At 38.6% G+C, this 17,360-nt stretch overlaps 1 protein-coding gene across 1 annotated transcript in view; it reads right to left on the bottom strand.

Moving 5' to 3' along the window:
* Positions 1–17,360, bottom strand: part of STT3B (STT3 oligosaccharyltransferase complex catalytic subunit B) — a gene marked incomplete at both ends in the record, with an annotated part of 88,878 nt that overhangs the window by 24,760 nt on the left and 46,758 nt on the right. Inside the window, 2 exons of the mRNA XM_080715666.1 lie at positions 10,420–10,519; positions 12,818–12,883. Of these exons, the coding sequence (XP_080571792.1) occupies positions 10,420–10,519; positions 12,818–12,883 (166 nt within the window). The remainder of the gene's footprint in view (positions 1–10,419; positions 10,520–12,817; positions 12,884–17,360) is intronic.

Below are 17,360 nucleotides of genomic sequence, written 5' to 3' on the forward strand. Positions count from 1 at the left end.
CCAGAGGTATGTTATGAGCACATGCCCCTATCTGTGCGCATATTCATACTCTCTTCCAGCAAGACCAACTCCTCTTCCCTCGACCAAGTGAAAGCCCAGCAACTGCTCATTTGGTAGCTGTGGACGAAGCCCCCTCTTGGGCATTTGCTCAAGTTTATTTCCAGGTGCAGAGAAGACTAGCCTAATAATATCCTCAACCCCATGCTTTCATGCAACTTAACAAGGACATTTATTCTCATTAGTAAACAAAGTGCTTTATCTCTAAAGCACATGATTGATATACTTAAACAGACATATCAAAGTCAATCACTAAGCCAAGCATGGGAAGGAGGGAGAGGGAGGGATGAGGTGGGAATTGGGTGATGTGTGCATGTATGTTTCTACCATCTTTTATCCCATTAAGATGGATGACTACAGTGCACCAATACAAAGTTAAAAAAAAGCAATTTATATAGAAACAGATGCACTAGAGTTTAAATAATAGGAGTGACTAAGGCAAGTTTTGACAAAGAAGATAATCTTATGAAACAGAATATAAAATAGGCCCAGTGGAACTTTAATTTTTATTACTTGGTAAACATACATTAATGTCAGATAAAACTGTGCTAATAAGTTCTCATTAATATTTTACCTTTGAAACTTCCCCTATTCCAATTAGCCTTTCATACCTATTTACATGCACCAGTGATACAAATTTGATGTAATATCTGTAATAATCCATAGATAAACATTTTCTCTTAAGAGAACTAGATCCAAGTCATCCCAATTTTTAATATTTTTGGATCATTAAATGTTTTCCTAAGGGAATTTGTGTCTTGTCTCATAGTACCCTACAATACACCGGTAATTTCCATTAAGTTCAGGATTGCCTGCAAGGCAATATACAATGTCAAGTACCACAAATTTACTGCTAAATACTGGTTTCCACCTTGAATTTGTAAAATCACACATACCTAAAATATCGTAATTTAAATCCTATTTGGAAACCTGTATCTTAAAATATAGGGGGAAAAAAAGTAGATTCATGAGTAGAAATGGTGAAGTAACTAAATTCTTAAAAATAAAAATAAACTTTGCTGCAAAATAAAAGCATATGCTTTCCTCCAGACTTTGTACATCCCGTCTAAAAGAGCATGTGTGTTTCTAAAAAAAATCTCTTTAATTTCATTTATCTGTTAACTTTCCATCTTTCATGGTCAAGACATTCTGAAAACAGGAAGGCCTATTAAGATCCATCCTATCTAGCCCCTAAAGGTTAAAGAAGCAAATACACAAGTAACCATAATATAGTGCAGCAAGAACTTGTGACACCGGGGGAAAGTCGTAGGAAAACGTAAAGGGGAGATATCTCTTTCTTGACATGGACATCAAATGGGCAGTAGACGGTTCTTGTGCTGGTTCCCTGATGTGCTCAGAAGACCTCAAGGACGCAAAGCCGCAGTGATCATTCTCTACCAGTTCTTCCCTTGAGAGCTCTAGGAACCCTGACCAAATGACTTGACCCACTTACAACTTCTACTCTTCCATAGTAGCCTACTTTTCTTACTCTTGAAACCAGAGTATTAAAGCATTCCATCAAAGTGATGAACTCTAAGAAAATGCACTGCCAATAATGTTGGAAGTCATTTATTACATCATGAAATGTTACCACACTGCCATCCTGTGGAAGCACAGTTACTGGCATCTGTTGCTATAGATCAGGCTTCCAATGTATGAGAACAATCCCAGAAAAAAATAAGCATTAGAAAGATATATACATATAAAATATATATTATAGATATATGCATACATCCTGCTTATTTTTAACAGAAAACATCTTTGATATGGGACACATAAGAATCTTCTCAACAGAACCCAAATATGTTTGTACTCTTAAAGTATTTTAAATCCAGGGTTGGGAATAATAGAATGAAACTATACAGAAGAGAAGAATATAATTGCTCTTAGCTTTTAATGTGCTTCAAAATGAGTTATTTCATGAAATAAGAGGGAAGTCTGATCAAGTTCCAATGAAATTTGAAGTACAGAAGTAGTTTCTGCTGTTCTTCCTATTAAGTGCCTTCTCTCTGAAAACACATTACAACTTACGTTGAGAGTTCTTTATATTTTTAAGTTACTGCTGTACTTCCTTTATATAAAGTTAGGAAGGTTATATAAAGAGAACACTGTATGGGAGGGGGTAACAGGGAGAGGGACGGGGAAAGCCCACAAGTGTTGTGTTGATGTATGTCACCACCACCAGGAACTACATTATGATGTGAGCCTATACTGCACCAATAAAAGTATTAAAGAGACGGAAAGGATAAAAAATAGAAATATAAGTTATATAAATACTACATTCCAATAACCTTAACCCATCATTAAAGCACTTTAACATTTCTGATTTATCTTCTGGTTGATCTTTAATGGAAATGGCATATATTTATCTCCAACTTCTCTGTCAACCAAAATATTATCAACCAAAAGAAACATAATGAGGAAATACCTTAAAATACAACCAATTTTGCTTCTATGACTATCAAGTATGATTAAAGTATAGTAAGAAAATTAAAACTTTTGATTAATAAGAAACTTTACTATTTAAAGATCACTATGGGTTACTGGGAACCCTGGTAAATATGCAGGATAATGAACAGTAAGAAACTTATATGGATTAAAAATTAAGACAACAAAACACAAAAATCAGTTCTTGATCAGCAGAAAAATACATGATTAACTTAGGCATAAATAATGAAGAAAGTAATTTTCTTTTCTAAGGACACTGCTCAAGGCAAACTGTATAGAGAATTATGCCACTGAAAATGATATTTTACAAGCTCCAGATCTGTAGTAAGAAATGTCTTAATTAGTAATATTTGTGCAGCTGGGTGTGATGGTGCACGCTTATAATCCCAGTACTTGGGAGGCTGAAATAGGAGGCCTGAAGGTTTGTGGCCAGTCTCAGCTACTTAGTGAGACCCTGTTTCAAAATAACGAGTAAGAGCTGGGCGTAGCGGTGCATGCTTGTAATCACAGTACTTGGGAGGCTGAGATAGGAGGATCCTGCAGGTTCAAAGCCAGCCTTAGCTACTTAGTGAGGCTCTCAGCAATTTAGTGAGACCTTGTTTTCAAATAAAACATAAAATAGATCTGGGAGTGTAGCCCAGTGGTGGAAGGCTCTTGGGTACTATTTCCAGAACCACATAAAAACAAGCAAATAAATAAAGAATAAAGAATAAAAAACAGGGCTGGGGTGTAGCTCTGAGGTAGAATGCTCCTGGGTTCCATCCCTAGTACTGAGGAAAAACAAACAAACAAACAAACAAGAAATATTTTAAAAACCTGTGTAGAGACAATATTTTAAAACAGCAAATATATCTTATATAGATACCCAAAATGAAAAAGGGATAGTATGGAGGAGGGGAGACAATCTAAGAAGAAATATATCTGGATGGTAATTCCATTAGTTTTAGTAACGGATAATGAAATAATATTAAAGTATTCTGGACTCTGGGCCCCGGGCTGGACCGTGTGGAGCACACCAGACCCCTGGAGAAACTGGGCCCGGTCATAAGACCCTGGGTCCTGGGCGGGGGTCAGGCAGGGCACGCCGGACACTGGAAGAGCTGGGGCCCAGGTCGAAGGACTCTGGGCCTCAGGCTGTACTGCGTGGAGCATGCCAGACCCCTGGAGAAACAGGGCCTGGTCGTAAGACCCTGGGTCCCGGACAGGGGCCTGGTGGGGCACGCCGGACCCCGGAAGAGCCACGGCTGGGTTGCAGGACTTTGGGCCCCAGGCGGGATCGCACGGAGCACGCCAGACCCCTGGAGAAACCGGGGCCCGGTTGCAAGGCCCTGGACCCCAGGCGGGGGTCAGGCGGGGCACGCCAGACCCCTGGAAGAGCCGGGGCCCAGGTCACAGGACTCTGGGCCTCAGGCGGAGTCGTGCAGAGCACGCCCCTGGGGAAACCGGGCCCGGGTCACAGTGCTACTGAGTGCCTGAGCCCACAACCTCCTCAAACCACACATACTGTCTTCTCTTATTAAAAAAAAAAGAAGGAAAAGAAAAAGAAAAAAGAAAAATATCAGAGAGGGGTCAAAAAGGCCGTGGCGGATGCCAGGATACTGGAGATGCAGACAAAACTTATCCAAATGAACTGGAACTTTTGGAAAAATTTCCCGCGAAGGAGGACTGCTTCTTCTCTACATTCTTAAGAATCGTGGACATCACCTGTAAGGAGAGAGTTTAGCGGAGACCGAGGAGAAAGGTGGTGTTGGAAGCGGTCTCCGTGATGGCGGTGGAGACTTGTATTCAGGAGAAGCAGAAATCGGATCCTACCAACCTTTTTTTTTTTTTTTTTTTTGAGAAATTACACCAAATGTCGAATGCTACCGGCGCACATGCTTAGGAACACTGGACAACATTCAGAGTGGAAAAAGAAAAAAGAGCTTGGAAAAGATTTGAAATGGTGGAGGCAGTGGCCAGCACTCAGGGGAGGCAGAGATCTGATGCATTATACCTGGAACCTTTGAAGTAACAACCCCAGAGGCAGAATGCTACCACCACGCACCCTCGAGAACGTGGGACAAATGGCTGGGTGAAGAGGGTGCTCGGATTGGAGCCTGCTGAGGATTGAGGCCGGAGACGGACACAGCAAAGCTGGGATTGGAGCTTGCCGTGAGGCAAGGCCGGTGCTGGAGGCTCCGAGGCTGGGACCGGAGCCTACTGAGGGGTTAGGCCGGTGCTGGGGCCAGTGGCTGGCATCGGAGCCTGCCGTGAGGCCTCTGAGGCTGGGATTGGAGCCTACCGAGAGGTTAGGCCAGTGCCAGGGCCAGTGAGGCCGGGATCAGAGCCTGCTGTGAGGCAAGGCCGGTGCTGGGGCATCAGAGGCTGGGATTGGAGCGTGCCAAAGGGTTAGGCCGGTGCCAGGGCCAACAGCCGGCATCGGAGCCTGCCATGAGGCAAGGCTGGTGCTGGGGCCTCCGAGGCCGGGATCGGAGCCTGCCGAGGGGTTAGGCTGGTGCCGGGCCAGCGGCCGGCATTGGAGCCTTCCGTGAGGCAAGGCCGCTACTGAGGCCGGGATCGGAGCCTGCCGAGGGGTTAGGCCGGTGCCAGGGCCAGCGAGGCCAGGATCGGAGCCTGTCCCGAGGCAAGGCTGGTGCTGGGGCCTCCGAGGCCGGGATCGGAGCCTGCTGAGGGATTAGGCTGGTGCCGGGGCCAATGGCCGGCATCGGAGTCTGCTGTGAGGCAAGGCCGCTACTGGGGCCTCCGAGGCCGGGATCGGAGCCTGCCGAGGGGTTATGCCGATGCCAGGGCAAGCGGCCAGCATTGGAGCCTGCCGTGAGGCAAGGCCAGTGCCAGGGCCAGCGAGGCCGGAATCGGAGCCTGCCTTGAGGCTAGGCTGGAGCTGGGGCCACCGAGGCCTGGATCGGAGCCAGCTGAGGGGTTAGGCCAGTGTCGGGGCCGGCGAGACCAGAATTGGGGCCTCCCATGAGGCAAGGCCGCTGCTTGAGTCAGCGAAATCTGGATCAGTCCACCGGGTAGCCAGGCCACTACTGGGGCCTTCAAGAGTGGGAACGTGGCATGCACAGAGAAATATCACAGAAAATAAAAACCAGATGCTTTCCCTAATCAGCAATAACTAGGAGGAAAGGGGCAACAGGAAGAGGTCGAACTATAGAAAGGGCCCTATAGTGAAGCAATTAAGGTGACCAATCAGAGGGTATGGAATAGCGGAGGATGGAACCTCTTTAAAACCCAGGATGTATATAAATAAATGTATCAAAGTTAATCACCAAACAAGCATGGGATAGAGGGAGGCGGAGGGAATGGGATGGGAACTGGATGAGGGCTAATTGGATGATGTGTGCTTGTATATCCTCTCAAGTCTTATATTCCAATGTGATGTATGATTACAATGCACCAATAAAAATAAATAAAAATAAAAAAATAAAGTATTCTGAAACTACAAACATACTGCATGTGTCAAAACTATATGAAGAACTCACTTTCACATAAAAGTATCATGTAAGACTGCTCCTCAATATTGACTATTATCAATACAAGAAACAGTAAGAGCTGGGCATGGTGGTGCACACCTATAATCCCAGTACTTGGGAGGCTGACAGGAAGACTGCAGGTTGGAGATCAGGCTCAGCAATTTAGTGAGACACTTTGTTAAAATAATTTTTTTTAAAGGGGTCTGGGGGTATATCTCAGAGGTAAAGCACAAATTGGTTCTATCCCCGGTGCCACAAAAACATACAAAGAAAGACTAATAGATAAACAAGAATAAATTCAATTAATAAAAGACAGTAAAACAAATGCACATTAAAAACAATTTAAATTACATAAAATCACAAGTCGTGATACCACTAAAAACATTTAGGGCCTTCTTAACACATTCTTAATTTCAACTACTACTACAAGTAGGTTCCTACTTACATTTAACTATCATCATGAGCCTATTAACATCTACATAGAAATCAATCCTTCTGGCTCATTAAACAGATGCAAATCTCAATGAGAAGACCAGATTTTTTTTTTTTTTTTTTTTTTTGGTGGTACTGGGAGTGGAACCCAGGGGCTTTCTACCTCTGGGCTATACTCCCAGACCTATTTTATACTTTATTTGGAAACAGGGTCTCACTAAGTTGCTGAGAGCCTAAGTAGTAGCTGAGGCTGGTTTCAAACTATGATCCTCAGCCTCACAAGTGTGGGGATTACAAGTGTGTGCCACCATGCCCAGCAGACGACCAGATTTTATTTTATTTTTTTTATTTTTTGCGGGCCTGGGGATGGAACCCAGGGGCATTCGACCTCCGAGCTACACCCCCTGCCCTGTTTTTTTTTTTTTTTTGAAACTGGGTCTCACTGAGTTGCAGAGGGCCTCACTTAGTAGCTGAGGCTGTCCACGAACCGCGATCCTCCGGTCTCAGCCTCCCAAATGCTGGGATTACAAGCGTGCACCACCACGCCCGGCGAGACGACCAGATTTTAAAGGAAATATCATTCAGGTCTATTCTTCTAGATAAAAATACCAAATGATTTATTATATCTATTTGTTTTATAGGGCACAAGAGCCTTTATTTCTATTTACTGAAAAAAATATTTTAGCAAGCCAATGTTTGCTACTAAACCACAGGTAAGACCCTTGGCTCTAAATATCACAAGTCTTATATATTGGAAGACTAATCAATATTTTGTAAACTAAAAAATAAGTCATATTTAACAGTACAGGTTGCATAAGCAGCAGCATCTTCTCTTTGAATATGCACTTAAGACAAATTTTCCTTTAAAGAAAACCTTTAAAATACTCATTAATAAAAACATTTATTATAACCCAGTCTAAGGAAAATCTTCCAACTCTTCTCCCAATAGCTTCAATAAATGGTTTTTATGACACTCATCTGAAGAACTCACTTTATGCAATCAATACTTGCCAAGTTCTAACTTTAAATGAAAACCTAGAACAGAATTCTTGAATAGTTCCTTTTTTGTCTGCTGTTGGTTAACATACCTTGAAGGTACAATTTGAAAAGGCAGAACAACTCAGGATAGAGTATCATTGATAAAATGAACATTCTAGGCAGAATGGGAAAATCGTTTTAAGGTTATATAAAATATTCAATAATTGCAAATAACACATCTTGTCTAAGGCATATAATAACCACTCCTTTTGGTAGAAATTTTACCTGCCACAAATATAAATCATACAGTCTTTTATTACTTTCTGTATCTTAGATCAAAACCATCAAGACAATTTAATTGTATACTGAATTCCATTATAAATATTAGAGTATAATGCAAAACAATAAAAATGGCTTTCTTTGCTATCCAACTTCTTTCAACCAAAATATTATTAGCCAAAAAAATAGTTGCCAAGTATAAACAAATGTGACTCTTAAATATGGCTTTATTTTTAACTTATTCAAAAGAATTATCTTCTCTTTATTCACAAGAGATATAATTGCACAGTTTGTATAAAACTAAACGTACGTGGTATGCTCATGAACCTTTAATCTTTCAATGGTGATTCTCAGCAAATATCACCATAAAAATGGTGCATAAATGAAAAATGCCTGTTATCTCCTTACTCAGTTTAACTCACTACAAAAAACCTTGTCAATACTATAAACAAGATGCTTCATGACATTGACATTTCACAATTAATCAATATTTGAAACTAAGTTCTTCCCTATATTTAAGTAATTTAGCTTATTTAGTTAATGCAACTCTTACAATTAAAGAGGAAAACTATTTCTATAAACTAAAACATGATGTCACATATATTATGAATTTAATACTTATTATAGAAAATGTGGAAAGCACAGAGAGAAGTACAAAGAAAAATTCACTGGTCATCCTTGACGTCTGCTTTTTATTAACATTTTCCTATCATTAAATATTCAAAAAGATTTCAATTTAATTGCTACATAATGTCCTATATATCACTGAAGCAACCACTTCCTTATGAACACTTAAGCCAGCTCCACATTTTCACAATTATAAGTAACATCAGTGAACATCACCTAAATTTGTCTTTGCATCTTTAATGAATTTCCTTATGACACAAAATGTGACAGTCATCAAATTAGAAAGGCCAAACCATTTCCTATCTCATCAGAATTACGTGATATCTGCAAACCAGTCTTTCTATAAATGCAAAATAAGCTTTGGGATTTCTTGTCAAAACATCAGAATCCTCTTTTTATTTTTTTGGAAGCAGGGATGGAAACCAGCAGCGTTCTATGAGCTCCAGTCCTTTTTATTTTCTATGTTGAAACGGGGTCTGGCTAAGTTAGTGAGGATCTTGCTAAGTTACTAAGGCTGGTTTGTACCATAATTTTGTAAAATCCACTTCCCAATACTGTGAATTCAACAGCTTCACAACTCATCTAATTTTCTCTCCCAAATTTTATCAAGTAAAGACTCCCCCTGCCTGCAACACGCGAGCTGCATCCTTCCCCCACAGCCGTTCCATGGGCTTCCTCTTTAACATAGGAACAAACTGTGTTAACAACTGAGTCTAAGGACACACAAATTACTAAAAGGGGAAATAGCTTTTTTTCATAATCATTTCACATAATTCATCTAAAAACCATTTGGTACTTAGAATACAGCCAGACTTTGGTATATATATGATTTGTTAAGCTTTCCATGTACCAACCCTTAGGTACTCTTGAAAGTTACATGGGTAGGGTAAGAGAGAAAAGAAACACTATTAGGATTACATAACAAAATTAGATAAAATCTAATTTTATATATACCCCAAACGGTTTTTTTTTCTTTCCTCTGTAAAAAAGTTATTTTCATGAGCCAACCAAGATGGAATTATTAATGCTTTTCCAGAGTGGCTAGAGAAATTCTGGACTCCAAACACAAAGTTCTTTTTCTCAGTTCTCATCTCCATGCTCATGTTCAAGTGGAGCTGAACACTGCTTGTGTTTTAAATTTTAATGTAGAAAATACTTCCATTTTTACCTCTTTAACAATGTGTTTATCTGACCTTACGCTCTTCTTCATTCATGGACATTTAAGGAAAGTTTCTCTCTGTCTTCATCCTATTCTATTCCACTGACCATTACATTTCTAAGGAACCAAAATTAAAAAAAAAAAAAAAGTAGCCAGGCGTGGTGGCGCACGCTTGTAATCCCCGCGCTTGGGAGGCGGAGACAGGAGGATCGCGCAGGTTCGAAGCCAGCCGTGCTGGCGTAAGAGACCCTGTTTCAAAAATATAAAATAGGTCTGGGAGTGTAGCCCAGAGGAAGGAGGGCTTCCAGGAACCCCAGTACCACCAAAAAAAAAAAAAAAAAAAAAAAGTAAACAAAAATCTCTTGGCTCCTCACCTATAACTGAAGGGGCAACGGGGGCAACTGAGGACTGAACCCAGGGCATTCCACCTCCAAACTATACTATCCTTTTATTTTTTGCCTTTGAAATAGGGTCTTGCTAGGTTTCAGAGAGTATCACTAAGTTGTTGAGGCTGGCCTCAAAACCAGTGAAAATAATGATTTTTCTAAATAAAGACTCAATCTATTTGTGTATTACACAGAAAGAGCTTTCAGAAATGTATTAAGTGTTTTGAGGATATCAATCTGTTACAGTGAGTAAACTGAATTTGATACGTGACATGAAAAATGTAAATAATTTCAGGGTAATGTCCATTCTCCAAAAGTAAGAAGAAGAAGAAGAAAAAAAAGGCGGACAAATACTAAACCCAGATTAATTTCCACAAAAATGAAACATTCATCAAGATAAAATTGACAACAAAGCACTTAACGTAAAACTGCTTGACTCTCATCAATATAAAAGGCAAGATGAACATAAAATTATTTTTACCTTTTCATGGGCAATACTGACCCAAACCAGAAATGTCTGCTTAATGAAAACAACACATATGACTCTTAGCTGATGGACTTCAAAAGTCAAAGCACTTACCTATGTAGACTCTTTTGCTGTATCTCTGCATCAGTAACAGCACAAATACATGCAGCGGGATAAGGTTGATGATAAACACATAACCACCCCACGCAGAGACCTAAGAGAAAATAAATCAAATTTTTATTTCTTACTTTAAAAAAAGTACATTTTGCTGGGCGTGGTGGCGTGCACTTGTAATCCCAGCATTTGGGAGGCTGAGACAGGAAGATTGTGGTTTGTGGACAGACTCAGCTACTTAGTGAGTCCTTTGCAACTCAGTGAGACCCTGTTTCAAAATAGAGAATAAAAAATAGGGCTGGGGTGTAGGTCAGAGGTAGAATGCGTCTGGGTTCCATCCCCAGTACCACACACACACACACACAAAAAAGTACATTTCATTTGTCAAGACAACCTTAATTTATGTTTTTCATAAAACATTAAGATTTCTAGCAACCTTGAGAAATGCTTAAAATAAATAATATATCCTTATTTTTATTTTTATTTTTTTTGGTGGTACTGGGGTTCCTGGAAGCCCTTCTACCTCCGGGCTACACTCCCAGACCTATTTTTTATATTTTTATTTGGAAACAGGGTCTCTTAAGCCAGCGCGGGTGGCTTCGAACCTGCGCGATCCTCCTGTCTCCGCCTCCCAAGCGCAGGGATTACAAGCTTGCGCCACCACGCCTGGCTCTTATTTTTATTGATAACTAAAAATAACCACAATCCCCTAAGTACTATACTCTTCTCTAAATTCACTTTAAAAATGTTAAACTGTATTAGATTTAACAGGAAAGTTGAGCCGGGCATATACAAGAAAGTTGAGTACAGGCCTATAATCCCAGTACATGGGAGACTGAGAAAGGGTAATCACAATTTCAATTTCAAAGCCAGATACAGCAATATAGTAAGACACTGTTTCAAAAATAAAAAATAAAAGGAGCTGGGGTTATAGTTTGGAGGAAGAAAGCTTCTGAGTTCAAATCCCCAGCACCGATTTAAAAAAAAAAAGTATTCTAATTTGTGAATTGGCAGTACCGACTATCACAGAGACTAGGAGTTCTGCAATACAGACCATAAAATTTTAAAATAACAGCTTTTACTTCACCTATATTGAACTTCACCTATTTTTTGATGATAAGTTTATACTGCAAGACACTGAACTGCAAGTAGAATAATGGATGTTTGCACTCATCAAGTCCAACTAAAAGGTATTCATGAATTCTGAACGCTTCAGAATCTCAAAACTAAGTGCTAGGTGGGTATAAATGTTCTACATATGTATACAGAAGATCCCATTTTAATGTTTGATCTGTATCATATATACTAGTAAATTAGAATAACTGAGGATATTCTGGCCTAAATTGATAAATATTCTAAAATGGAGAATATTTACTTTCAACTTTTAAGAATTTACTAATTTCTAGGTTGATCATAACTTCTTGCCAAGATCAAATTTCTTAGATATGCTTTCATAATTAAGAGCATGAAAGAATTATTGATACCAACTGTTACCTTACGAGGATATATGTTAATACATATTCTAATAATACTGCCCTTGTCTAAAATGTTTCAGAACCCTTTGTAAGCACTACCATCAGTTTACAAATGTACAGAAGTATCTGTTTACCGTTTTGGTCACATGCTATTTCTCACCAAAAAACCAATATTATACTCTGACGAAGTCTTAAGTAAAAGACTTCTGGCTATTTCCAAAGAGAATGGGTTTGTTATTATTGGGCACAACTGTACAAAATGTACTCCAGAAACTAGCCACTTTAAAAGAGCCACAGATAAGTTGAATGCACATATATTGGAAAACTAATTCTAAGTACAAAAGTATCCAAGTGTTTAAAACAGCTTATTTCAAATAAACATGGTTCCACCTTCAATGTCAGACAGGCAAAATTTCCTTTCCTCTTTTACTCTGTAATATAACTTGGAAAACACTGTATTTGTCAATGCAATAGATCAATAAAAAATTAAAATTTAATTAAATATTTAATAAATATTATATCTTAAAAGTTACACATTTGAAACCAGGTATGGTGGCAAATGCCTAGGTTCTAGTGAGACCCTTTCTCAAAATAACAAATAAAACAGGGGTAGGGAGTGTACCTCTAAAATAGAATGCTGCTAGGGTCAATCCCCAGTAAAACACACACACTCCCATTTCTATATTGGAAAAACAGTTTTGTTTGACTTTGTATAAGTAATGTCTTTCAAGGATTAAGTATTCCCCCCACCACACAGGGAAGAGAGTGGTGGTAATGGAAGGGAACACTTTATCCAAAATGAAAACTGTTAAGACTCCGGGAGAAAGGACATAGAAAATCAGGGCTGGATGAGAAGAGAAGAGGAATTTTTCTAATTGCCAAAGACCTTTAGAGTTAATGCAGTTTGAGGCGTGAAATCTTACCATGTAGAAATACGATAAACAGCAGCACATTGTCCAAAAAACTGACCCAGTTTTTACAGATTTTACCTAAAAAACAAGCAAGCAAAAATTTAAATAAACATGTCCATAAACCTCCTGCTGATTATTTAAAAAGCTAAATGCTTAGTAAATTTTGCTACAAAAAGACAAGGTTATATATTTTAAAAAAGTCCTGAGGTTATTCCAGATGTCCATCTAATCCATGCATGTACAACACCGAGCAACAGCATCTTAAAAGTAGACTTTTTATTATATGGTTTCCTGAAAAAAATTCAACTAAAAAGTAACAAATTATATTTTTCACTTTATACCTTAAGATAATTATCAACAAATTGGGTCTAAGGGGAAAAAATCTGTTCAGTAAAAGAGCAGATTTGGCCAGGCGTGGTGGCGCACGCTTGTAATCCCTGCGCTTGGAAGGTGGAGACAGGAGGATCGTGCAGTTTCGAAGCCAGCCGCGCTGGCTTAAGAGATCCTGTTTACAAATTAAAAAAATATAAAAATAGGTCTGGAGTGTAACCCAGAGGTAGAAGGGTTTCCAGGAACCCCAGTACCTCAAAAAAAAAGGGGACCCTGAAAAAATATAAAATAGGTCTGGAGGTAGAAGGGTTTCCAGGAACCCCAGTACTACCAAAAAAAAAAAAAAAAAAGGAGCTTTGCATTTCCATTATCGTTATCGCATTGCTCTAGACCCATCAACACGGGCCGCCTAGTGTTCTGGTTCACAATACTAGAAGATAGGAATTCTTGTGCTTGGAATATGTAAATATACAAGAGAATGTTATTCTCACCCCCAACAATGGGGGAAACGCCCTGGATCATCTATAAGTAATTTTCTCAAGAGAGCTAAAATAACAAGGCAAACAAGAAGCAAGTGCTAGGATAGCCAAGGACCCTGGATATAAAAGGAGCTTGCATTCACAGGCTCCTTCCCACAGAATTAAACCAGGTGACAGGGTAAAAATTTGCGAGTAGGTAGAAGCTCAGCCTCCTTGGTGACAGGAAAAACTAGAAAACATTTGAACATAGGGCTGTGGGTACTGCTCAATAATAAGAGCATATGCACAGCATGTACAAGGCCTTTATTTCACTTTTTAGAACAAAACAAACATTTAAACTAAAGAAAGCAGAGCACAACAAAATTCATGAAAACTCCCACATAAAACTTGCACACAAATGCATATGTTCAATATATAAAAAATTGGTACATAAACATTCACAGAAGCATTATTCATAGTAGCCAAAAAGTAGAAATAACCCAAATGTTTATCAACTGAAAAATGAATAAAAACAATGTGATATTCATACAGTGGCATATTATTCAGCATAAAATAAATGAATATTGATATAATACAACATAAATCAACCTTAAAAATACGTTAAGTGAAAGAACACAGATACAAAGGTCACATATGACTTTATTTACAAAGAGTCCCAAGATAGGCAAGTTTGCAGAAGCAAAAAGATCACTAGTTCCTAAAGGATGCAGGAATGAAGCAGGGAAAGTAAATGATAATAGGAACTGGTGTTCTTTTTGTGGTGATGAAAAGGTTCAATAATTAATACTGATAATTATAGTCCAACTTGACAAATATACTAAAAATGCCACTGAACTGTATTACTTCAAAAGGGTGTATTTTAGCCAGGTGTGGTGGCACATGCTTATAACCCCAGTACTTGGGAGGCTGAAACAAGAGGATTGCAGGTTAGCAGCCAGCTTCAGCAACTTAGTGAGGCCCTCTGTATCTTAGTGAACCCATTTCAAAACTAAAAAAGTAAAATAGGGCTGAGTGTAGAGCTCAGAAGTAGAATGCCCCTGCGTTCAATCCCCAGTGCCACACACACACACACAGAAAAGGTTCATTTTATAATACGCAAATTATTTTCCTATTTAAACCTTGTGGGGTATAGTTGAAGTAGTTGAAGTTGGTGGTAGTGCGAATGGAACCCAGGGCCTTCTATCTCCGGGCTGCACACCCAGATATTTTATATTTTATTTGGAAACAGGGTCTCTTGGCTGGCTTCGAACCTTCGCAATCCTCCTGTCTCAGCCTCCCTAGCAAAGGGATTACAAGCGTTTGCCACCATGCCCGGCAATGTATAGCTTTTTAAGTACTTATATTAGACCTCAAATTATTAATCTAATAATCAAGAATATTAAAGCAAAACTTAGATATATCAAAGATCCAAATAAATACTTTCTCCAAACTGATATGTAGAGCCAATGTCCTCCCAAATCAAAACAGATTTTTACCAGAAGTTAGTACTATGGTTTTACATTTTATATGAAACAAAGGATTAAGGGACAAAATAATTCTGAAAAAGAACAATCTTAATTATTCATAGAACCTAATTACAAGAGTTCCTATAAACTAATAAAGACAACATGGTATATTGCTTTAAGGATACCCATAGATCAAAAGAACAGAAGAATCACAAAACAGACCCACATGTTTAGCCAATAGATTCTGACAAAGCTACCCAGCTAGCTTTGTCAGTGGAGAAAAGATAGTCTCTTTCCACATAAGATGCTGGAATAATGAAATTTCCAAATCTAACAAAGAACCTCAACCCTTTGTCCTGAACCACAGACACTAATCAAAATAAATCACAGAAATAAATATAAAAACTAATGTCACTCACAGTTTTATAAATAAACACAGGAGAAAAATCTTTGTGAACTTAGAATAAACAAAGATTTCTTCAATAAGTTTAGGCACCAAGAACTAGATCTATAAAAGAAAAAAAAAAGCTTACTAGACTTCATCAAAATTAAACACTTCTCCACAGAAAAATACTATTTTTAAAAAGGGGTAGGGAGAGCTAGAGCCTGGGAGAAAATGTTTAAAACGCGAGTGAAAGATTTGAAAAGTCACTCCATCAAAGAATAAAGGTGGCAGAGAACAGAGGCAGCTGTAGGGATGCTCGCTAGTCTTTGGGTAAAAGCAAATGAAAGCCACGCAATATCACTACCTGATGCAAGAAAGCTAAAATGTAAAGATCTGACAACTCAACTGTGCGGGTAGATATAGCTCTCAGGCATTAGTGGAGGAAATGCAAAATGAACACATTGTTGGACTGGCGGCTTCTTTAAAAATTAAAGCACACTCATCACACAAAACAGCAATCCATGCCTAAGAATTTACCTAACAGTAATGCTACTATTTCTCTGCACAAAGATTCATATGCAAATATTTATAGCTACTTTATAGATAAGTGACAAAACTAAAAAACAAATAGGGCATCTACACAATAAAATATTAGTCGATAAAAGGAAACAAACTCCTAAAACATGAACAACATAGATGAGTCTCAAAAATATTACGCTAAGTGAAGGGAGGTGGACACCAAGGGCCACCTCTACTGTCTGTGTCTATATCGCAATCTACAAAAGCCCCAATGCTATATCAATAAATGGCTGCTAAATTAATAAAACAACATATGCTGCTTTAAAAATAATGCTCTAACAAGCTGATACTAAACTTCATATGGAAATGCAAAGTCTTCAAATAGCCAAAACTTCAAAAAGCCAAAAGAGAGAACAAAGTTGAAGGCTTCACTTTAAAGTGATTTCAAAACTCACTACAACTGTGTGGTGCGGGCGCGAAGACAGACGCACAGATAGGAACGGAATGAAACAATCCAGAGCACGGAGGCCATTCAGTAAGTGATGCCAGTGTAACAATATCTGCATGCAAAAGAAAGCTAGATCTCCTCCCTCCCATCACATTCCAAAATACTTTAGAAGTACTCAAAATGGACCAAAGACCTAAATGGAAGAACTAAAAGTATAAAACACAGGTGTAAATATTCAGAGTTTTCAATTATATAAGCATTCTCAAAATGACACTGAAACCACAGGCAAAAAAAAAAAAAAAAAAAAACTATTAACTGGACTTCATCTGTGCAAAGGTCACTATCAACAGAATGAAAAGGTAATCCACAAACATACAAAAGGGAAAGAGAAAAGAACTTCAGCATTTACATAGTAATGCAAGAATGAAACAAAAAAATTGTAAGACATATAGAACATAAATAGCAAAACGACAGAAGTCAGTCTGTTCTCATCAGTAATTTAAGTAGATTGAACTCTCCCGTCAGAAGACAGAGATTGGCAGGTTGAATAAAAACACATGGTCCAACCGGATGCTGTTAGGAAAAACTTACTTTAGATCCAAAGACAGATTGAAAGTGAAAGAATGAAAAAGCTATGCCACACAAATAGCAAACAAAAGAAAACAAGATTAGATACACTGACATCAGAAAAAAAAACAACAGACTGAATCAAATAGTCCCAAGAGAGAAAGGGCATTATATATTAGTATATAGTCCAATACATCAAGGAGATAAAACAAAAACATTTACGTACCTAATAACAGACCACCAAAATATATGAGGCAAAACTGCCAGAATTGAAGGGAGAAATAGTTCTACAATAATAGTTGGTAACTTCAGTACTCTAGTCTCCCTAATGAACAATCTGAGAGAAGATAAGGAAACAGTGGACTTAATAAACCAATTATGT

This window comes from Muscardinus avellanarius (assembly GCF_963383645.1).
Source record: "Muscardinus avellanarius genome assembly, chromosome: 18".
Classification (NCBI taxonomy): Eukaryota; Metazoa; Chordata; class Mammalia; order Rodentia; family Gliridae; genus Muscardinus; species Muscardinus avellanarius.